The 24,208-nt window shown below is 46.5% G+C and overlaps 1 protein-coding gene across 1 annotated transcript in view; it reads right to left on the bottom strand.

Moving 5' to 3' along the window:
* The window catches only part of LRRC58 (leucine rich repeat containing 58), an 87,130-nt gene extending 71,237 nt beyond the window's left edge, over positions 1-15,893 (bottom strand). The window contains exon 1 of the mRNA XM_069635846.1: positions 15,065-15,893. Within this exon, the coding sequence (XP_069491947.1) occupies positions 15,065-15,657 (593 nt within the window). The 5' untranslated portion in view covers positions 15,658-15,893. The remainder of the gene's footprint in view (positions 1-15,064) is intronic.
* Between the last annotated feature and the right edge of the window lie 8,315 nt (positions 15,894-24,208).

The following is a 24,208-nucleotide window of genomic DNA, read 5'->3' as shown; positions in this document are numbered from 1 at the left end:
ATAAGCGTCATTGAAATAGTATAGCTGGTATCGCAAAAGCACCAGAGTGGCCAGTCCGTTTGCTTGGGCTAAAAAGGAGGAGCGTATTAAAAAAAGAAATGTTGTTCAGGTGGAAGAAGCTCCATTTCATCACATCCAATTTGAAAGACAAAATTATAGCTCCTCAGCTAACCATGTGGATCCCCGTCTTGGTAGATTTGGCCCCATCTAATTATGTGGAGCAAGCATTAGGTCTCTTCAGCAGGAGGGTGGGGCAGATCATCGTGTCCATGTAGTATGGCAGAGTTGAAGAAACAAGCGCCAAACACGCAAAGGAGACAGGCTTGTTGGCAGAGATGAATGCTAAATAATAACGTGGATAATGTGGAGTTCTGAGGACCTCTGCACCTTACCTCCAATGGGTCAGAATAGTTTGCGGGAGTTGGGGGGACACAGCAGTACGCCTTTGACGACAGCCAGAGAGTTATTCAGCAAATTCCCTCAGAAGCGATAGATCCAGCAGCACCAGCACACCCAACTCCTCCCTTACAATCAGAGAAGGCCAACTTTCCAACAGCGAGGAGGAGGAATGAGAGGGCATCTCTGCTGGAGACCGACAGATTAAAGAGTGCCAAGAAGGTTAGATTGTTGAACATTCACAGGAATACAGCTTCCAACTGTACCACAGGGTGGAACCTCCCCAACCCAGACTGGATCTGCATGTTGTCCCTCCTGACGGTACACCCCTATAAATCCACACCCTTCCCACTGCATGCTTCCAACTGCACTTCATATATTCTAACGTCATTGCACCACTGAAATACCGTGTTATCGAGCACTTGTCACTTCATAGTTGCATTCGTGTTTTAGAAAATCCACCACAAACCGTGTGAAACGCGAGCTATTGTTTAAAACGTTTAGCTCCAACATAACTGAAAAAGAACTCCAATGCTACCCATTTTGGGGTTGCAAAGAGCTAACAGTGCACCAAGAACCACAGTGCACCAAGAACCAAACGCTGTTTTCATGGAAGTTGGAAGTCTCATAAAAGCATTTTTTCTAAAAAATACACTCAACAATTGTTCTGGGATTTTCTCTAGTGCTGGGGAATTATTCTTACATTAAGCATGTGGAGATATGTCCTACAGAAAATCTGCAGCACAGACAAAACCATTAAAAGGTCTCGAGCATGAAACAGTTTAGAAGAGCCTAAAGTCTGCCATGCATCACCCGATACAAATACATTACTAGACAACATGATAAATATTTGATTTACTTACATATAAAGCTTTGGAAATTAGTGTGTGTTCTCTCTCTCTCTCTCTCCTGTACTTACTACACGTTGCGTCCCAAGAAAGACTCGAAAATAGTATGCAAGATCAACATGCATGAGTGAACAGCAGAGAGGCACGTCACTTAACTTTCTCAAAGAGTCAGTCACAGGACCAAAGAACATGTTGCCCCCACAGACTCTGCAGTTAGAAAGATAGCCGGAAGAACCCTTCTGATGCAGCCCATACCTCATTGATCTGAATTTCGGACGTTGAAGCACAGAGCATGCACTCATTACTCAGCCTGGTCTCTGTTGGGTAAACTGATGGGGTATGGCTACTGGATATCCAACTACAGAATGCAGGCGCTTCCGTTAGAATCACATGGACTGATCAGTGCAGATAGCCAATTACCTCACCCAACTGGGGCACGGCATCCTTTTTTTTAACACTTCCCATGAAATCATGCGACGTTGGATGACCTGCGTGGAGACATAACAAAATAGAACTCTGTTTTTCAACAAGATACCCGAACTAAACAGTTCTGAAGATACTGCGGCAGTTGTAGACACTCCCTTCTCGGGTAGCTTCAGGCTGCAGCTCCTCACAATCAATGCATTCAGTCTTCCGTACAAATTTCAGGTATTTTATCAGTTTCTTCTCCTTCGGGTGCCTGTTCATAACATCCATGTGGTGATATTACTCACCTGCGGTATCTGTATGGTGTACATCGGAGTTGACCTTCCTGACTATGGTTAGTCTGCAGGATCCTCTATGGGTTGTAACCAAGGGCCCACTTATTGCTGCAACAGTCCAGGGCATTGTGTTGTATGGGAGACACAGCTTGTGTACCGGATATCTATTCCTGAGCAGTACTGGGTCTCACAAAGTGGCAGGGTTGTCTTGAAGTCTTCTCATCATCTCCTTGTTGCCTTACACTTGTGGCTTGCCCGCATATTAAGCATAGATCACAGATGCTGTCCAGGACATGTTTTCTGCAATAAAAGATCTCACTATTCTGCCAAGAAAGGCTCCCTCTTGGGGTACTCTGGAGAACAATGTGGGTGTTGTGCAATGGATAATTAAATGACGGGACACATTTTAGACCTCCAGATATCTGAAGAGCTCATCCAGGACCATCACCTGCTGCGCATTTTTAAAAAGTGCGTGTGGCTTCAGGATCACTTTGTTTCTGGTAAGTGAATGGCAGCTGTACGGTGCCCGAGGAATTACACAATGTGCGTTGTGCTAGGACTTCGGTCTACTTTCTTCTCCAGATATGAAAACCAGAACTTTTACCCACGTCTGGTTTTGGTCTCACTGAATCCCTGGTGTCATGTGTGCTCCAATTCCTAACTTAAGATATTAGTCCTAGAGCCATGATGCTTCTCATTAAAACAACCTCTTAAGCAGTTGAGAGTTCCGTTCAGAATTTCCAAGGCTCTTACAGGTATGCCTGCATTGCATCAGTGCGATGCCCTTCTACAGCCAGGAAGTCTTTCCACTATCCCCTTCAAAAGTGATCCATGACCATTTAGAGGTCTGTGTGCCATGCTGATGCCACTGCAAAGACTTGCACCAGGGGTCATACATGCCAGCTATTCTGCTCCTAATCTACATTGGTTATCTGCACCTGGCCCAGCAAGTAAATGGCCAGGTTTTCTGTATCGGCTCTAAACAGCAATGTCAGGATGTAATCTTTTAACTATAGGAGCCATCTTTCCAAGCAAATTGGGAGTATATGAGCAGAAACCAACAGGGGCTTGTAGTCAGTGACCAAAAACAGATGAAAGTGGCAGCCTCCCCACAGAATACCACGGTCTTGTAATTAAATTTGTAAGTAGAACTATTCTGTGGGTTCAAGGCCCTTGCTTGCATATCCAATTGTCCACCAGAACCATTGAGATCAACGTGCACCAGAACGGCACCCAGGCCAACTGTGATCCATCCGCCAGAATCTCTCAACAATTTGCTAGATCAAAGAACGCCATCATATCATCTGCAGCCAGGGCGCATTTCGTGCCCCTGGGAGCCGTATGACCACAAATGACTTTTTGGGGGGCTACCTAGATGTACTCCGGGTTGAAACACCCTGGATACATTTCGCAAATGTATACAAAGAAAGCACAAAACCTTGATGAAGACATAGTATGGGGTGCTACCTTAATGTCCAAGCCTTTCTGGAGGAAGGTGTGTGGTGGGGGGTGCTTTCCTGTAATACATATTCAAAACAATTCACTTTCTTCTGAAGGGGGCAACACTACTTTTAGTTTATGTTTAAGGTTAATCCATTCTGAGGCACTGAAAGATCACTGCCAGCCAGAACAAGTGCTATTTTTCCAACGATGCATAAATTAGCTTATCGTTCATGTTTAGCACACATGCAGTCCCGCCAGCACACAACGTTATTTATTTGGATTTATAAAGCGCCAGCGGCCCAAAGGCATCGTGGTGCTGTTACATGGATACTTGGCTTGTGCAGAGGATACAATTTATATTTACAGTGATGTGTACATTAAAGCATTAGCATACAAACACAGCGTAGGTATTGGCCTTTGCAGGGGATACTTTTACATAGATGGTTTTGAATACATTACAGCATGGCTATGTGGCTTGTGTAGAGGGTACTATTTACATTTACAGTGATATGTACATTACAGCATCCGTCTATAAGCACAGCCTAGGGGTAGTGGCCTCTGTAGAGGCTACTTTTACATAGGTGGTTTTATATACATTACAGCATGGATAGGTAAAGAGCATACCTAGTGGCAGGATGAGTCTATGCGGCAAGTTTGCTATGGGGTCTAGTCACGTTATGTGATTCGCAATACACCAGCACCTGACAAGAAGCAAAGGCGCTGCTATCCAAAAAGTGCCAAAGCAAGATTGGAATGTTGCGATGAATCTAGACACTTTATCAAGCAAGGTTTAGTGGTATCCTGCATTGAGATCAACTGTTGACCCAAACAAGTCAGCAATGAGGTCCAGAGTGGCGTGGGGGAAATCAGGTGCAATTCTCGATGTACGATATGGCGCTTATAACGCGCCTGTACACAAGTGTTTGTAGACGCTACAAGACAAGGGAGGGAAGACGTCGAGAGGACAAGACAAACAATCCTACTAGGCCTCATGTCATTCGGATCGTGCAAGTGCGACAGCGAGAAGTGCAAGGGAGAGGATAAGAGCAGCATGGCTCAGGGGTTACAGTTAAAGCCCCTAAGTGCGCGGAAGGCCAGGAGTCAGTGCAAAGGAAGACTGGTCATGGAGGAGCCTGGCACCCAGTGAGACCGAGGGAACCAAGCAACCAGTCGGCGCAGCAGACAGGCAAGTTAGCCAGGGAGCGGGAGAGAAAAGGAGGGTGTTGAGCTGCTTCCAGAACTTATGGTGGTCCAGCTCAAATATGAGAGGGGCAAGGAGACTGGCCCAGAGGGAGGCACCTACAGAGGAGAGAGATCTACCCCCACTCTCTGCCTAGAGAAGCACCTGGCCCTCAGAGTTGTAGGTAGCCGAGATAAGGGCTATAGAAGGAAGGTATTTCGGAAGAGAGTTTTGGAAAGGGCGGCCGTGCCCCAGCCCCACAAAGCTTTGTGCACCATGCAGAGGGTCTTAACTTGATCCTTTCGGCCACTGGGAACTAGTGGAGAGATTTAAGGGCTGGAGAGATATAGTACTAGGATAAGTCTCCCCGTCCTGTTCTGGATAGTTGCAGGGGGTGAAGAGTAGAGGTAGGCAGATTGAGAAAGAGGCTGTTGCAGTAGTGCAGCCTGGAGAGAACCAGGGCTCTGGTGACACTGAGCTTCTGGGGGGAAAGGGAGGATGGGTAGAGTGAAGCTGGAAGTGGGCCTTTTTTGGCAAGGTCTGTGATGCGAGGAGAGAAGGAGAGAGGAGTCGAAGATGACACCTTCCTGCGAGGCAAAAAACCTTGGTAAGGGTAGAGGGCCCAAGTGAGAGAGGGGAAGCAGGGGTCCCACTTAGAAGAATCTCAGTCTAACTGGCATTAAGGCAAAGATCGTTGGCGGTGCAAACAATTCTGAATCGCGGACGGTCAGGAATGTGCGAGGGAGGAGGCTGAGAGAAGCCTGAAAGAGAGCGGAGTGTCATCCGCATAACACTGAAGGTTAGAAGAGAAGGTAGAGATCAGGTGGGCCAAAGGGGCCAGATAGGCATTGAAGAGCACAGGTGAGAGGATAGCGCCCTGGGGGACACCACATGTGGAGAGAGAGGTGGTAGAGAGAACGGACCCAAGTTGCACCTAGGAGGGATGGTCCAGAAGGAAGGTCAGCCACGCCAGGGCCCGATACGTGATGCCCAGGTTCACACACTGTCAGTCGATCAAGGTGGTGTGATTAACCATGTCGAAAGCAGAGGAAAGGTCAAAGAGGATGAGGACAGAAGGGGAGCTTGAAGTCGAGATTAGAGAGAAGACGTTCATGGGCATTCATTAGAGCAGTTTCCGTGCCTCTGGCTGTTCTGAAGCCAGACTGATGGTCATGGAGACACCCAACAGATTCAGTGTGGAGAGTAAGCTGGAAGATGGCCAGCTTTCCCAGGAGTTTGCCCAGAAAAGGAGTGATAGAAATCAAGCGATAGTTTGCCGGATATGTAGGATCGACAGAAGACTTTTAGGAGGGGGTGCACAAGGAAGTGTTTGACGAGACAGGGGAACGATCCAGTGGAGAAAGAAGAGCAAGGGTGGCAATGTGGTCCTTGATGGTTCTGGAAGAGCAGGGGAGCACCTGTTTGGACGTCAGAGAAAGAGGAAAGTGACGATATGATGTCCCGAGTTTTAGTGGTGAAATGAGAGGCCAGAGCCATACAGAGAGCCTGGGAGGGAAGAGGAGAGGGAGACTAGGATTGGCAGGCTCCTTGCAGATTTTAAAAAGTTCGGACGTGCTGTTAGAGGCCAAGGAGACGCAGGCTTGGATGTGGGCCTCTTCTTGGAGAGGACAGAGTCTTTAATGCCTTTGGAGCAGGCTGCAAGCCAGTTTGTCAGAGGAAGCGTTCAAAGCCCCCTACTTCCTCTCAGCCACCCTGCACTTGTGTTTCAGGGCAGCGAGGTCAGAGTTGTACCAGGAGTTGCACTGGGAGGTAGGCTCCAGACAGATTCTCATGACAGGGAGGATGTCCAGAGTGTGGGAGATAGAAAGACGCAAGTTATAGTGGACAATGTGCGAGTCAGGCACAGGGGTAAGGAGGAGCAGAGAATGTAGAGGCAAAAGGTGTCCACCGACACTCGCTTCATGGGCAGAATGACCGAGAAGGAAGATGGCAGTACTGGGGCAGGCTTTGCTTGGGGGCAAGACGTTTCAGGCGAGAGGAGAGCAGAAAGTGGTCAGTCCAAGAGAGGAGTGGTGCAAGGGTTAGAGAGGGGGATGTGAGGAGATGAGAACATCCAATGTCTGTCCGGCAGAGTGTGTCAGACCAGAGGGTAGAATGGAAAGAGTCGCAAATGCTGTGGAAGAGCCCTGATGAGGGATTAGAAGCACCCAGGTGGATGTTGAGGGCTCAGAGGAGGAGACGTCGAGAGGGCGAGGCAAGGAGAGAAGATGGGAGGTCAGCCTAATCTGAGAAGAGGGTGACCTGGCCAGGTGGTCGGTAAATTGTGGCCACAGTCCGGGAGAGGCCATGAGAGAGAGATCCTGCAGACTAGGCATTCAAAGGAGGAGTAGGTCTGTGTAGGAATGACAGAAGCAGGGAAACACTCCAGTAAGACCAGGGCCACTCCACCTCGGGGCCTGTTGGTTCTGGGCTCAGAGAGGATCTTGAAGGCCTCAGGGAGGAGTGTGTCAAACGTGACACCTGGGTGTGTGAGAGCAGGGACATCCAGGTCATGGTAGATTTAAGAGTGTTTTGACAGCAGAGCGAGAATTGAGAGTAGCTACGTGGAGCAGGTTGCCACATTTGAAAGACTTACAGGGTCGGGTGAAGGAGTGAGGTACACCCAGCAGAGGGAGAAAAAGGGCCAGAGAGTGGGCAAAGGCAATAGACGGAGGTGGCATAGGGGCTACAGAGGTGTTAGGAGTGGCAGGAGAAGGGAGAACGTTGATAAGATGCAGGAGACGCCCATCAAGAAGGAGGAGGAGATTGGGCTGAGAGCCCTGGACCATGACGGTACCATTTAGATAGACATTGATGATGGTCTTGGAGGATTGGAAGGAGGCCAAGTGGACCTCCCAACAGGTGCCACCATTAGCAGGAGGGGAAGAGAAAACAGAGACCAAATGAAGGGTCCATAGATCTGGAGAGGGAACAACAAAGAGGATGTTGGCGAGAGTCTGCCTGGAGAAGTGCTGTAGTGGGTATCATCGATAGGGAAGCGTGGGTTGGAGACCAGGATATCCCTCTTGAACTTTTTCCTTCCAAACTTAGTGAGAGGGATAGGAGCTAGAGTACAGTTTGAGAAGATGGGCAAAATTGACAATATTGAGAGCACCATAGAGGGTGTGAGGAGGTAAGAGGGTAGAGTGGGGGGAGGAGAAGAGGCACAGCCCAGAGCTGTACACCACAGGAAGTACCAGAGGGGGAGGGTTCACATAGAAGAAGCACAAGCAGGTAAGACCACAGGGGAAAGCAAGAACAGCGTCGACGTAAGACAGGTGATTGGGGCAGGGTGACAGTGGCCAGCGAAAAACATCTAGTATTCCCTTTCCTAAAACGAGGGGGAAAATGTTAGCTTCATGTCTACGTGTATCTGGTTGTTAATGCGTTGTTGGACAATCAGGGATACCGTGGTATGGGGCCCATCACCTTTAGATGGATACCATTTCATTGTAATATATGTAGCTCCGCATCCACTTTCTGCCTCATTTGATACGGTATCCTTTGATGCTGTAAGGCAACGGGCTGCAGTGTTGGGTCTGCGTAGGCAGATATGTCACTGGAGGAAACCAATGCCTTCAAATTCTTTACAGTCATTAACACACTGAACACAAAGCGAACCAAGTGTAGTTACTCCATGGTATTGCAGCTCTGTAGGGTGTCCTTGGCTTCTGGCTCGACAGAGGTCAACAGGGGTCATATGCCGTCCTTCTCTAGTACGGTGGGTTAAGTGGACTTATACCCTCCCCCCCCACTTAATATTTGTGTGGTCTCCAGCCACTCACGTGGCTCTGTAAGAAAAAGGGAGGGCTGGGTTGTGCTCTTATGCCGATGCTTGCAGAAACAGTGTGCGACATGGTAAGCGGTCTCAGTCACACATGGACTAAATGGAGTGGCTCCTGTATGCATGAAATCATTCCTAGCAGACAGAACAGAAACTGTATGGATTAAACCCTTCAAATCCACTCCTTGAGTTAACGACTGGAGTGCCACAAGGATCCTCACTATATTTCAACATCTACCAGTCTCCGGTCATCAGAATCTTCAAAAAATACAACATTACATGCTACAACTACGCAGATGACACTCAAATCGTCTACAAAAATCAAAGACACCGAAGCTGATCATTCAACCCTAATCGACTGTCTGAAAGAAGTCTTCAACCGGATGAATGCCAACAACCTGAAAATCAACCCAGGAAAGACAGAAATCATGATCCTATCCAATGACCAAGAGAACGAAACCGCCATCCCGTGGCCAACGGAAATGTGAATCACAGCAACACCATCTAAGGTAGTAAGAAATCTGGGAGTCCTAATGGACAACACCCTAACCTTAGAACCACAAATAAATGCAACAGTGAAGAAATGTTTCTTCCTCCTCCACATGGCAAGAAGAATCCTACCTTTCCCCTCCTTCACGCACAAAACACTCACTATCGTCGCCCTCATGTCAAGAATCGACTATGCAAACAGCCTCTACCTCGGAATACCAGAATACCTCCTTAAGAAACTACAACGGATCCGAAATGCAGCAGCCATACTACTCATCAAACTATCCAGAAGAGACCACATCACTCCTGCCCTAAAAACACTACACTGGCTCCCAGTAAAACATTACATCACCTTCAAAACCATGTGCATAACGCACAAGGCAATAAGTCGACAAGGAGCATAATTCCTACAAAAGAAAATAATCTACAAATCAACGAGACCCCTCCGATCGAACAACGAAATCCGCCTGGAACTAAAACCAAACCTTAAGAAAAAACTTGGGAGGCACCTCCTTCTACCACTTAGCCGCAAAAACCTGGAACATCCAAGATCACCACCAATCCAGGAAATTGCTAAAAACCTGGCTCTTCCATCACAGACTCAAACTAAAAACCGAAACAGAGGAAAGGATGACTAAACTGGAAAGGACACTGACAGCCCCAGAACCGACAGGGAAGCTCCCACGACACCTGGAGGGGTGACACTGGATAGACTGGAACACAGCTGACATGGAGAGTCAACTACCCCAGCCAATCCCACCCAACATTTTCACCCGCCCCTTTGTGGTACACAGTCTTGTGGAATTGTCATTCACCACACTAGCTGAGTTGTGGACAATGGAAGGTGCACTGACCGCAGGAGTATGAAGGGAGGACAGGAGGGGTTGTGAGGGAGGCTGGTCGAGGTGGAGGCCAGATGTGAAAGAAACCCGAATGCCAGATGGGCCCAGATCAGGGCACAGATCAGGACAGAAGCGAATCAGGAGAGACTACGCAAGCCCAGCGCCTCAATTCAAGCTAGAGATGCCAACTATCCAATTCCACTAACAATTTCCCCCTCTGCATACATCCCTCAAACTCCAAACCAAACAACCACAAACCGCACAAACGTCACTACATTGCAACAACAAAACAAAATCACACAGACTTGCACAACAGTACATGACGACTACTGGCCGCAAAGACCCCAGGCCCAGCCAACTGACCCACCGGGCTGAGGCCACCAATAGCACATCACTCCTCTCTTGCACTTTTCATGCTTCCTCACCCTACCTTCCTTTTTTGGAACCACCAGGGGACCACTCCGGTGGTGATAGTGTGCGGTACAAATGTCCTTTAACATTAACCTGCCTTGAATTGCTCAAAGTCAAAAACCTCTTGCAATCATCACTCACGAGGAAGCTGAAAGAGTTCCTCATAGGGCGTTATGAAGAGCTGCCTCCTAACGACAGGGTTTTAAAAATTGTATACACAGCTACCCCAGCAAAGAAGAGCAGTGTAGAATTCTTTGCCGTGTCAATTTGTTTGTGTGTTGCCTCAAAAAACAGTCTTTCCGGTGAGAAGTCCCACCTAGGGCCTGGATCAGCTGGCTTGCCAGAAAAATGGAAGTAGTATCCGTGATGGACTGTGTGGGCCCAGTGATTTGGAGCTCTTGATGACCGGCAGCCTTCACTACGCACCTAGTTGAAGGGAAAGGAGCAGACAAAGACACTAGTTTCGCCCTCTTCACCATCACTATCTAATCCTTAACAGACACAACCCTAATGGAAATGGTGCCAGTAATCGTCTTTAAAAACAGGGAGTAGGGTTCTATCAGTCTGGTAGCAAGAACAGCACCATGCACAGATGGTGCATAGTGGAGGGGCAGTGAAAACTAATGTTGGAGGCTGCCTGTTACCGCGCACAGTAGTAGATGGGTGTCAGGAATTAGATACAGCTCCACCCAGTGAGCCTCCAGAGTGCACATGAGCGGCCAAAAAGGGCCACTAGCAGAGAGGACAGGAGTATGATGCTGGTGTGACGAAGGGAATACTGCTCTGCCGGAGTACAGGGATGAGTACTGAATAAACAGCCTCCTTAGACCCACATCACTACTAAACCAGCACGGACAATTGTAAAGGTGTAAGAGGCACGGCGGTAAAAAGGTATACCTCTTTCGCCTCTTTTAGTAGCGCAGACAATACCATGAGGAGGGATGTGATTGATAAATGTAGCAACCCACCCAAACAGCTTAAACACCATTTTTTAAAGACTTGACAAAATGCAAACAAATCAGAAACTCCTAAGAAAGCCTACCTATGTAAACAAACACAGAATGCAGACTTATGTCGGGGGACTCTGGGTAAATGAGCAGTGGTTTTCAGGCACAAGAATGGTGCAATGTCCCTGATCAAAAGGATGTTTCTTGAAGAAAATGATGGAGAAGTCAATATGGTCCCAAATGTGGACCAGGAAAGTGGGGCCTTTCCAAAGTACCCAATGTTCTTGATGGGGCTCAACAGCGGTGAGCCGGGAGTCTGGTACTTTTGGCATCAGTCCCAATCATGCAGTGCTGTTCAGCAGCACCAACAGCTTGAAGATGAATAAGGATGGTTGAAAATGTCGGGTCAGCAGAGCTGGAAGACTCAGCGTCCTATGGTGCTACTACTACTACTACTGTGTGCGGTAACATGGTGCTGCGAAGTTGAGACTGTAAATCGACAGCAAGCAAGCGCAACATGGCATTGGGGTACAGCAGCAGTGTCGGCTTTGAGAAGCTGGGGGCAGTGTCCACGTGGGCGGGGGGGGGGGGTGAACGGGACACGAAGACTCAGCAGGTCTCAGATGCGAAGACGGCAGAGCTTCAGCATGGGGCAAAAAGCAGATGCAGAGGTGTTTCGGCATCAAGACCGGAGAGGGCTCCAGTGCAGCTTGGACAGCGTTGAAGGTGCCCAGACTGGCCTTGGAGGTGGGTCAGAGATGGAGGGAGAGCCAGGGGTCACAACCGTGAACCTGAAGGTGCTGTGAACACCAATACAGGGGCTCCATGACATGGGGTGGAGGGCATGGGGTTCCTTCACACGTTCTTGGACCTTTCACCTCCAGCGAACAGGAGCATTGTTCCAGTGAAGTCAGTTTAGAAGCCTTGGTCCAACAGCATTCACCCCCACTGTTCCCAGGGGAGGATTCGAGGATAGAGCTCTATTCTTCCTTGGATGTCTTGTGCCTTCACCTCCCCGGCAGAGGTCTCCGGGATAGACATTTTGTTTTCGTTTTATGGTTGAAAACTTTCAGACAATTCACAATATTACATTTTAAATAGAGCATTAAAATTACCCCACTTTAACCAATCACTAGATTATTTGCAGAATTATATATTATGTAAACATATGAACCAAATAACAGCACATCTAGAAGTAGTTCTAAATCATCAATAAATACACTGAATGCCAACATGAAAACTTCAGCCATGATTTAATGGGTTGAAATGTAGAAACCCAACCCACCGCCAATACAATTGTGGTCATGCGTCCCAGAATGGTTCCCATTTGCACAAAGTAAATAAATCCTGAAATATGTCAACCGCGTACCTTGTACGGAATAACAAAAGACCAGTAAATACTTCAAGTTCTCATGTTTACCCTGCTAGTTACAAAACCTACAACTTTCAGAATATGTGCATGTCATACAATATCTAATCAGATTTCCTTTGTGAAAAATAAGCTTCACGAAATCCTATGAGCACCTAATTTGGCTATCAGGATAAAACGAAAGATAGGGAGCCTAAACACCAGCTTGCTAATGCTCCAGATATAAATGACATGTGAAACGCATCAATAGTTGCAATCCGATCAAATAATAGTTTCACTTTTTCAGGTTTCACATCATGCCTAGACAAATTAATGTTCCAGAGCAGTTTCAAGCAAAACACTGCAAATTCTCCTAAAAAATGTGTCAGCATTCAAACCGAGAATGATTTTCAAATCCTAAAATAAAGAGTCTTTCAAAGGTATAAGAATCTTACTATAAAAAGATAAAAATGTTCCAATGAGCTCTACTAGTAAGTGAATAAATACGGAACTCGTATATAATAGCTACCAAGAGGATTGAATTGGGGGGGGGGGGGTCCTCAAGGCCCACTTCCAAATCAGACCTAGCACTGATATAACTAAAACAACCACATCTCCCTCTGTTTTGTGTCCTGCATGCACTGTACACAGCCTAGTCTTGGGGATTCTCCATTTGCTTGGTTTTGCCAGGTGGTCATGTCTAGGAAGAGGCCTAGCTGTTTTGGGGATGTATTTGAGCGCATGTCAGGCCCGTGGCACAGCCAGTGTGTGGCTGGCTCCTGTGGCACGTGTGCAATGTGTTGGGAAAGCATTTAATTAAAGCTTGGTTGCAATCAATTGCTCTGAGAAGAGTAAACTATCTGCCCAGACTATTTGCATCGAGTATCCAGGCATATTACTGGCTCCACGATGCATGCCTTTTATGTAACACTGGGGATTCCATTATAGCAGGATATAAACATGGAAGAAATATGTATTAACCCCTCACTAATAAGGTGACAGGTTGTCAAACATTAAATCCCTACCTTTTTGGTTATACAACAGCATTCACCAACTCTCGACATGGCCGCTCTCTGCACTCAGGCTTCACAGTACAGGAAATAACATTTTGAAGCTTGCCTGCTGTCAAATTTAAACGTATGCCAGGGCAACAAACTCAGAATTTCTAGGACTGCCCAAGCACGTCCTAGAAGCCATCATGCAGCCAAAAATAATACTGTATACAAATTTCCAAATCTGCCTTGAAAGCCCAATACAATCAGAGCACATTAACATTCTTTCAAAATGTTAGAACTATGGTCCACCTAACATGACTGATATGCATCCATGTTGTCACAAAACGATGCTTTCCCTGCTACATACCTCCTATATTTGAGGCTCCTATTCCCCGCCCTCTTATCTTCTCCCTACTAATTGTTCCCGTTGCATGATACCCTTGGAGAAGGCACAACACCACTCTACGGGGAGTCAAGGTGCTGTAAGACATCTATGGTGGCGATGTGGCACTGGGCTGTGATGGCCAAGTCTCGCACAGTCTTTTGTAACATCCGCCTGTTGCGGCAAGCACTCCCCTATGTACCAGAGACTGACCGTGCTCTGGTCGTGGGAGACTTAGACAATTCCAAACTAGACTACTGCAACGGACTACTTGCAAAATGCATGAGTTTGTTATTTGGCGTACCTAAAAACACCTCAACCTCAGGCCTCCACCGCTACCTTCAATGGTTAGCAGTAGAGGACTTCATTAAATTCAAGATCGGTTGTCTGGTGTATAAAAGCATCAATGGTCTGGCACCAAGCTATTTAATGAACAAACTGAGCCTGTACTATCCTGCTCGGGTCCCAAGGTCGGAAGATAAACATCTGCTTACCATCCCAAGGACAAACTGTGTTTCAAGAGGAGACTGCAGATTTTCAGTTGCCGGGCCTTGATTGTTGAACAGCCTCCTGTTGAATTTAAGGAGGGTCAAACTCCCTCTTGGTCTTTCGAGCAGGCTTAAAGACCCACCTTTTCAAATAAAAGCTTTATTCTTTTCCTGTGAATTTAATTGGTACCAATGTCAATGACTAAATTGCTAATTAGTCTTTCTGTTCCACCTGCACATGGATTCGACTTAGTTCCTTGTGTCCGCACTTACAAATTATTCAAATCAAATAAGAGTGTAAAGCAAGTCATTGAAAAATCGCTGTTCTCCTGACATAGGAGAAGCCCGGCAACCCTATATAAAAGGCCTCCAATATCCACACATAAATAGAGCCTTGCAACACACCTTAATTCCTACACGTACCAGCCATGTAAAAGTGATCAAAACCCAAACACAGACTACAGTTATATATATATATACACACACACACACACACAGGGGCAGGTGGGGGATTCCCCCGCACCCCAAGAAAATAAAGGGTTTGGGGGTTGCCCCCCACATGTTCCATGTAATAATGTCCCCACAAAAAACAGCAATTTTTCTCAGGACATTATTACATGGAACCCAGGTGCATGGGTCTCCTGGCAGTTTAGAAAAGGTGTTGGGGCGGTCCAGTCCTCACACCCATCCAGGCACTTCCCGCTCGCCTCCAGTACCTGCGCAGAGACCCTAAATCTCGTTCTGAGCCCGTGTTTGCCACTCGACCCCCCACCTGCTGAGAAGCTTGGCCCAGTGCGTGTAGGCACGTACCTGCCGAGGCCCTCGATCTCCGCCGGGATGCTCTTCAGTCGGTTCCCACCCAGGCTGAGAGAACGCAGCCCCTTCAGCTGCAGCAGGGCCCCCGGGATGCAGGTGAAGCGATTGCCGCTCAGGTTCAGCACCTCCAGGCGGCGCAGCAGGCCCAGCTCCTTGGGCAGCGAGTCCTCGTGCAGCCGGTTGTTCTTGGCCAGCAGAGTGCGGAGCTGGGGCAGGCCCAGGAGCTCGGGGCCCAGCTCCGCCAGCGCGTTGCCACTCACGTCCAGCAATCGCAGCTCCCGCAGGCCACCGACCGCCTGCGGCAGCGCCGGGAGCCGGTTATAAGGCAGCAGCAGCCGGCGCAGCGCCTTCCGCCGCTCGGCAGGGCCCAGAAGTTCAGGAGACAGGGAGTGGAGTCCCAGGCGAGACAAGTCCAGCGCCGGCCCCTCGGAGGACTCCGAGCCGTCCCCAGGGGCTCCCGGGTCCTCGGAGGTTCTGGGGGTCTCTTCTTCCATGACGCCCGCCCACTCCTGCGCGCCTTCCGCCGGGGTCTCGTCAGGGTCCTGCCCCGGCTCGCCCCCCGGGGTTTCAGTCCCCCGAACCTCCATGGATGCTGGTGAAGCTACCTACCTACCGTGTGAGTCTGTCTTCTATGTCTACGCCTCCTCTCCCTGCCACTGCCAGGCACTCTCTACCTGTCTGTGTTGTGGTACCTTTGGATGACGTAGCGCTTCGTCTCTGTCTCTGCTCTTCACCTATTGGTCGGCTCGTCTATCCTACGTGCCTAACTCGCTTTGCCCAAATCATAGCTGCCTTTCATTGGCTGGTCTGTCTGTCTTCTGCGGCGGGTGAACTTGCCGTCTTTTCTCTATTTCCACACCTCCTGAAAATCTTATGCAAGCCACCCCAGCACTTGCATTGGGTCTTGCGCAACCGGAAGGCGAGGGCGGTGCAGGGCATGTCTTCAGACTCCCCCCGTCATGGGATGTGTGGGACGTCACTCTCGCAGGGTCAATGCGAGGAGACTTGTTTTTGCTGAGTCATTGCAGCTTCTTGTTGCTTTTTGGCACAATAAGGCGGACGGGTTGTACTGTACAAGTTATACAGACAGTAGTTGCACATTGCATGTGACTCATACAAAAATCACAATTCGCTCTGATTTACCTTTTTGTAATAGTGTACAAAATGTATTTGCCACATGTTTGACAAAAACGCTGAACAATGATTTCTGTCCAGCAATAAACGTGCACATACAATTAGAGTTGTGATTATTTTATTAATAAAGGCATATTAAAAACTTTTGAGAAAAGTATTAGATTACACAATGGTCACTTGTAAAATGTTGACAGCGTTGGCTTTCAAAATTATCGTGAAGGGTTAGCCCGTCTTTCTGCAGGCAGCCTATCAACATTTGGTTTGTTTTCTTCTAATTGAAGTCTTGAACAGTACATATCTTCTTATCCCACAACCGATCAGTTAACCATGTCCAACCAAGAATCATGGGCCCTTCCTTCCCACAGATGGTTGAAAAGATGGGTCGTGCATATTGGGAGGAGGAACAGTAGGACTAAGAGTAATGAGCAGAGCCAGCTCAAGGTACATCATGTGGTGCGGTGGCACAGGGGCGTGTCAAATAAAGGGCACCGCCAGCTCATACAATGTAAATTAACAGTCAATTACTTTTTCCATTAGCCGACTGCAAGCTCCAGTCTCGCGTGGCCCCAGATCCTATTCAGGAAACACACCACACCCTAACCACACTATCAAGAACAGCAAAGAGCTCACGCAAATTCTGTTGTACTTGATTGATTGAACAGCTGGGGGCTGCAGCAGGGGCGTTGCTAGGGGGGGGCTAAGGGGGCTATAGCCCCTGATCTTTTGGTTGTAGCCCCATATAGAATCTCAGGAGCTACAGCCAAAAGACTAGCTAGCCCCCAGTCCCAACAGTTCTGCCATCAGCGTAGCCCCGGGTCCTTTCCAGACCTAGCAACTCCCCTGGGCTGCAGTCCTTGACCGGGTCGAAACCTTTGTTTTGTGCTTTCTTGCATCCAAGACAAGTGTGTTGCACCTAAGCTATCCTCCCAGCCGCCCATTAAGTTAATTTGTTAAGCCTATTGGCTGTCGCCTGCCAGGAAAATGCACCAGTGTTGTTAGAACGTTGGTGTGGTGGGGTGGGGGAGGCACCCAAAAATCACACTCAGGGTGCTGGTAGACCTGGGGCCGGCACTGGTAATGAGTATTGCCGGCAGGTGATCAAGACATTACTTCAATGCCCCTCTTTCACATCCCAGTACTTACTTTGGGGGAATCCAAAGCTAGAGATGATAGTGCCTATGAAACACCACACAACACACATGTATCCTGTAACAACCCCGCCACCTTTTTATTGAAGTAGAACAGGCCACACTTCCTTCAGTGCGTGCCAGCACCGGACACACAAGTCACAAAATGCACAGGCTTCTTGACTTGCAACATTCAACCGGTAAGGGAAAGAATGTGTTAGGGTCAGCCCAGGTAGCCTACCTACTCCAGGGAGACTCCCTGGGCATCTGACCAGGACGTTGCCATGCCTCTGATCGACCAACCCAGGATCAATAGAGGCAGCAGTATCCCCGCCGCCTCATAGGCCATGCAAATGAGTGTTTGAATCCCCCTCACTGATAGAAACCACAGAGGTTTTTGTTCCTGCCCCTGAGGCCCCATAAGTAAAAAAAAAACACATTCTTTTTCAGAATTAGAGCACTCCTGGCAATATATATACAAGCACCGCCCTGCAGACATCCATGGAATACCATCTCTCGTCCTCTGATGAAGATGGATTTAGATGGAATGCAGGAAGCACAATGTCCTGAGACCCGTGAAAATTCGAAGCCACTTTCAATAGAAGCCCATGATCACTGCGCAGCACCCATGCCTAAGGGAGCACTCTTAGAAACAGCTCCTTACAGAGCAGATCTGCGGGTAAAGGATTTACCACTAGACACACAGTCTTGAGAGTCAATAGTCTCAAATCAATGTCCTCCACTGGTTCAAAGAGGGAATTCTGAAGTAACTTCAGCACCAGCTCAAGATCCCAAGGGGGGGGGTGCCTGAATAATTGTTAAGACTGGAGGGGGTTTCTGTACTCCTGCCCTCTATATGGCAGAGTAAAAGCACAGAACACCACAGCCAAGATTCTCTATATGGTAACGAAGGTCAAGCAATCAAGGCTTAAGCTCTCATGAGGTGATGCAGGCTGGTTCTTAAGTACAGTATAGTCCCCAACAACCCACAAAGGAATGTCCACACACTGTGTTATGTGATAACACCGTTCTTTATATAAATAAGGTTCAATAGATACACAATCAATAATACACTTTGTGCTTTGGCAATACTAATATAGAAACAATTTACAATGTCTATGGGGCACCACAATCAACTCTTGACTCCTTTAAAATGCACCAACTGCTGACAGTTTCCAATGGCATACAAATCAATTAGTAAAGTGAATCAACAATAGACATAGGAAGGAAGACAAGTTGGGTTTAACAATGGCAGAATACTTTGTCCCTACCCAAGACACAGTTCTGTGTGAGGATCCCCCCACCTGGGCAACCTGTAAATAAAGTGTATCAACAATCCCAGTCCATGTATTGTTTAAGATAGTCTTGGTTCCTTCTAAAAAGGCTCTACTACCCCAATGTATCTGAGTTTAGCAGAGTTCTTCGATGGCTCATCGATGGATCCCTATTGAGTGGACTCCCTTTGTGGGATATATTGACCCACTCTGCTGTGCTTTACCACATCAATGAGCTGCATTTGCACAAGAAACAGCAAAATGTCTGCGCTGGCTCCTGTGCGAGCCAGTACCTCAAAACGTGCGCTTTTGCATTAACCAAAAAGATGGCTGCCACACACACTTCCGGCAGGATGAAACAGGGGACACGCTGTAGGAGCGTGCCAGTGTGCTCTGCAACATATAAATGGAATTAAGTGAAAAGGTAGCATTGCTTTGCTCAACACCCAATATTCCTCTTCAAAATTAACCTTTTTCACCCTTTAAAAATGCTGCTTTGTCGCTAAATCCACCCATTCATTCTGAAACCACTGTGATGGAAAAGGCCCTGCCAGGACCCGGATAATTCATTGTGCCTCAGAAAAAACGGGCATAATTCCTGAATGACAGGTCCTGTCAAAGTAGACTTGAAAGAAATCAACCAAAAACTTTACTTTCACTCAAACGGAAACGCGCATTAATTTTCTTTAAAATGTAGCAAACACCAGCTGTCTTCAAAAAAACTGCAACTATCTGAGCCTGGTCAGTTTCCTATATCAGTGTTCAGATAAAACCCATGCTTACAACAAAATGACTTTAGCTGCAAAGACATTGTGGAAATCTAATGAAGCTGCCAAACCGAATTAAAGAAAGAAATGTCAGCTTTTCACATGTGTAAAAAAAATAGGCTTTTGCAAAATAAAGAAAAAAACAATGTCTCTGTTTTTAAACAGTTCACTGGTAAATAAAAGCTTCACAGTCTTGAGTAATATGAAGGGGTTTGTTACTGGTGAGACTGTATCACATGTGTTATTTGATGCAACAGGCTTATTTATTTCTGGATTTAAGATCAAAAAGTGAAGGATTTTAAAACCAGGGTGGCTGGAGTTATAAAGTTGAAAAACAGGTTTCTGCCAAAAGGGAGGGTTATCTCTCTCAGCAGATCCTGGCAACCCCCTGATACTTATAGGGCGGAAAAGGTCTCTGCTGGGACCCAGGACAATGATGTTCCCAGGAAAGGAAACTGGAGGTGTAAGAAACAATAAAACCTTCAATTAAGATGGGAAACCCCCTTGCCTTGCAGGAAATGACATTTGCTTGCAGTTGAAGTTAAAAGAAAATGACCCAACAAAGGAATTGCATTTTGGTTACAAAGACTATTTTATAAAGAAACTTTAAAGACTTTTTATCTCTGCAGCAAGAATTAGTAAAATGTAAAAAGTTCGCGATTTCAAATCTAAGTTTATGGGCTGTGTTTTAAAACTTGGTAGAACTCATAGCCGCATGGGGAACAGAAGTTACAGACTATGACAGATTCCAAGGAAAGTATTAATGTTGAAAACATAACATTTTGTACATACATAATGCGGATCTGTGTATAAAATTGTGGAATTTTAGGCTGAATCTTTAATGTTTGAAATTACCAAAATACATTCGAAGGGCGAAACCAGGCCTCACGGAATGGAGGTTTGGACTGAAATGTGATGCACAAAATATATAACCTGTGCATCTGATTTGCTAAGAGGTTGCAATTGTGTAAACATATGTTTGTGGCAAAATTAGATTTTAGTTCTAGTAACTATGGGAGGTTTCTGGACACTGTAAAACTCACCCCATAAACCTGACATCATTTTTCTGAAATCCAACCAGCAAAAAGCTAGGTGGAGACTATTACCCCTGCCCAATCCGGTTGATAGAGGCGGGTGTAGTAAAGCCTGCCCCAGTCATATACTGTGATGATGTCACCAGGCATTATAAATAAGAGCCCCTGAAAACACACAGGGAGACACTAATTCCTGATTTCCTACGCCGGCGTCCTGTTCCCGTCTGTTCCTGTCTTCATCTTACATTTAGACTCCAGATCCCAACCACAAGGCCAAGCATTGCTGATCCTGCTTCAGCTAGGCCTTAATTCTAAAGCAATCCCAATAACCAAGGGAAAAACTGTGGTGTTTTGGGAAGCATCCTGAATAAACCTGGCTTGCTGCTCACTAAATGCATGCTTGCTGCAAACCTACCATCCAGTTGATCTTTAGTATCCAGTGACCAGTCCAGTGCCATCCGGTGACCACAACTGCCCAGCTGTCTTGCCAAGCGCCTTATCGTGTATTGACCAGAATCCGTGACTTTCCAAAATCCAAAAATTAAAAAGTGGACTGTGAGTATCAATAGGAACCATAGAAGACCATAGTATACCTTGTCTTGCTTTGTTCTATCCCAGTCTCTAAGCTATCCTATTCTGACCCCGATATCGTTAATATTGTCAGCATTATCTGTGAAACCCTGCTTTTGAGTCCTAGTGTCAGCGCCGATTTAACTCTTTATTTTTGTTTCACATAGAACATAAGCCATTAGCGATTTTGATTAAATAAATTAATTCATTATAAAGGAAACGGGGTACACCACGTGAAGGGTTACAACGGCCGCGTAACTGTGGAGATTCACTGGTGACATTCTCTTTTCCTTAGTCATTAAATCCAGTTTAAGTCAAGTTTGCAATCCATTTTAAATCCGCTTTTCTGTTTTTCTCTGCTCTATTTCCTAAAAACGAACCTCACTATATCTAGCATAACTCACTCAATCTACCAGCTAGAGACTTAATTTCACCTCCAGATTGTACCTAAGCTCTATAGCTACACCACAACAAAAAACCAGGCGGGAATCTAAATATTTGCAAGTTTCCCACATGCCATTTTTATTATAAACTGTTTTCAATCTTCCATTAATTCTCGAATTGTAGGCTTTTGCTCAATCCATAGCTTGTGATTGCTAGCATTTTTCCAGTGTTGCTCCAAATCCGATTTTCACTGTCATTTGAATAGGGAAAGTTAGATTTGAAATCTGTTTCCAGATTCATATTCCTAACTGCCTGCTGCTTCCTTATATCCATTCAGAAGTGATTATTTGTGGGGTGAGGGAATATTGCAGGGGGAAATCCTAACTTGAGTACTATCTTTCCGAAATCAAAAAGTGTGTCTATTCCCTGATGTTTGCTATCTGTGTTGCTAAAGGGTTGAATTAAGTGCATTGCCTACATTCCTATTGTTATTGTCACCACATTGGTGATTACTGCCCCATATTATAAAGTGTATGATTTCTTTGAATTTTTAAATAAATAAATAAATATTACCTTTACCAACCAGCCTGGTTCCTGGTGCATCGTGATCCGGGTTATTTGAAATGGGGGGGGAGGGGTGATATGAGTGGGGTATCTCTCAAATATTGAATATATATAGAAAGAAATAAGCATTTCAGATGTGCTCTACATACGAGGCTGAGACCAGGGTGTTTCACCTGATTGAAATCCTTAACAAACCTGGGGCTCGTGCCAGGATTTTGAGTTTGGTTACCACCCGTGACCATCTAGCACAGCAGACTAATCTGCAGGGTAGTGATACTTTGCGGGGTGGGAATACTGTGTTACACTGTACAAGCGCCCCCCAAAACAAATACTCCAAGACCAGGCCTGTCTGTAAAAGTAAAATTAAATCAACCCTAAAATAATTAATAAAGGACATTTCCAAAATGGCTGTTCCAGTAGAAATCAGAATGGCTAGGAAGCACCCCCTGCACAAGCTTTTTGTCAGTGGTGAGTAGCCAGAACAGGATGAAAATGTCTGCCTACAGGAAATCATGCAACAGGTCATTTAGCTCCTGGAGGGCCAGCTTACTTTCCTGTAACTTGGTTTTTAACTCGCTTATTTCCTACCTATATCTCCACATGGGACTGATGTGGGAAAAGCATGTTGAAAACACAATTCTGGCACAGAATCAAATTGAATTGTTAGATAAAATCCAGACTGATCTAGATTCAGTAGAACAAAGATTATGGAAGAGCCAAGAATTGGAGGTAGAATCTAGAGGTTATGTCACAAAATGAAAAGAGGATTTGGCTCTCCAACAGCACGAAAATGCAGATCAAGAGACCAAATTACAGGCATTGAAAGAGGATTGTAAGGAAAGGGTTGACTCTCTGCGAGAGAGTCAACAGAAGCTGGCGCAACAATTACATTTTAATAGAGCCTTCGGAGAACAGGGAGTTACCCTACAAAATCAGATAGGAAATCAGATTGGAAGAGGAAAATAATAGATTAATTATGAGAGACCTCCACTTTCAAGAGGAATTTGATCAGGAGCGCCAGAAATCCAACACTATCAAAAAACAAAGAGATGACCTGGCGGAGCAGAGGGGCACCCTAAATCAAGAGAAAGACGCCCTACGCCAGGAAATAAGCGAGTTAAAAACCAAGTTACAGGAAAGTAAGCTGGCCCTCCAGGAGTTAAATGAATTAAGAACAGAGCATGGGAAGTTACTGCAGCACGCCCGACGGGTAAAAGGTGCTCTGAAAGAGAACACCCAAGCCAAAGATACACAAAACCAGGAGATGAATCTCCTGCAACAGAAAATGTTTCAATATTCCCAAAACATGCAGGAAGCGCAGAGAGACAATGAGGTCCTCTGTGAAAAAATTGATGGGCTCCACCAGCAAGTGGCAGTGCAAGAGCGGATCATTGAGGCCAGCAAAGCATTGATAAATGAACAAAAGGCTAAGATCTTTGCTTATTACCAAGAAGCAGGGGCTGAAAAAGGAAAGCTAGCAAGGTTGGAGAAAGAGGGTGCTAGACTAAATCATAACTGGAGGGACCCTGAACAGGTACAGAGGGACAGGGCAATCCCTGATCATAGCATAAGGACCTCTGTACTCAGGGACTCAAACCCATTCAATAACATGAACACTGCCAACTTCATGTTTACTGTCTCACATGACCTGGGAGCCATGGGGCTGGCAGAATTCAATACGTTTAGTAAGATGGGACTGACAGATCAGCACCGCCCAGACATTGATGGACGGGCGTCCCTGTGCAGGTACCCAAATGTTAGGTCTGATGTCTCTGACAAGGAAGACTCCTATGAGTGGAGGGTCAGGGAATTAGATCCACTGAAGTGCCGCCTTCCAAGGGACCAGTTGGTTAAATTTGATGAGAAACTAAATGAAATAAGGCCCAAAAAGAGCCTCCAGAAGACCTCTACCCCATTAGGGCAGGGGGGGTGTCCTCCACCAACCCGGTGAGCAGGGAAGAGTCAGAAGACTCTTCTGAGCACCACAGGAGTAGAGAAACTGGGCCCCCACATTCTGTGAGGCCTTCCCAAGCTCACAGAATCTGGGAGTGCCTAGAGGATCAAGAAGGGACCTCCAATAGCAGCGCCTCTGAGTCTGAGGGTGAGTGGACTCGGGTGACTAAGACAAAGAAGGCAAACAAACTTAAGAGAGCTATGAACAAAGATCCCATCAGGCAGATTAAGGCCATTAGGAGTTTCATAACTCCATATCATAAAAATGCCAAGTATTCGGTTTGGGAACACTTAGAAGTATATGAGCAAATGATGGACACTTTTCATATGA

This window comes from Ambystoma mexicanum, chromosome 7p (genome assembly GCF_040938575.1).
Source record: "Ambystoma mexicanum isolate Mex_15411 chromosome 7p, UKY_AmexF1_1, whole genome shotgun sequence".
NCBI classification, from domain to species: domain Eukaryota; kingdom Metazoa; phylum Chordata; class Amphibia; order Caudata; family Ambystomatidae; genus Ambystoma; species Ambystoma mexicanum.
Note: the sequence above shows the minus strand (reverse complement) of the source record. Positions and strands in the feature narration are given on the sequence as shown.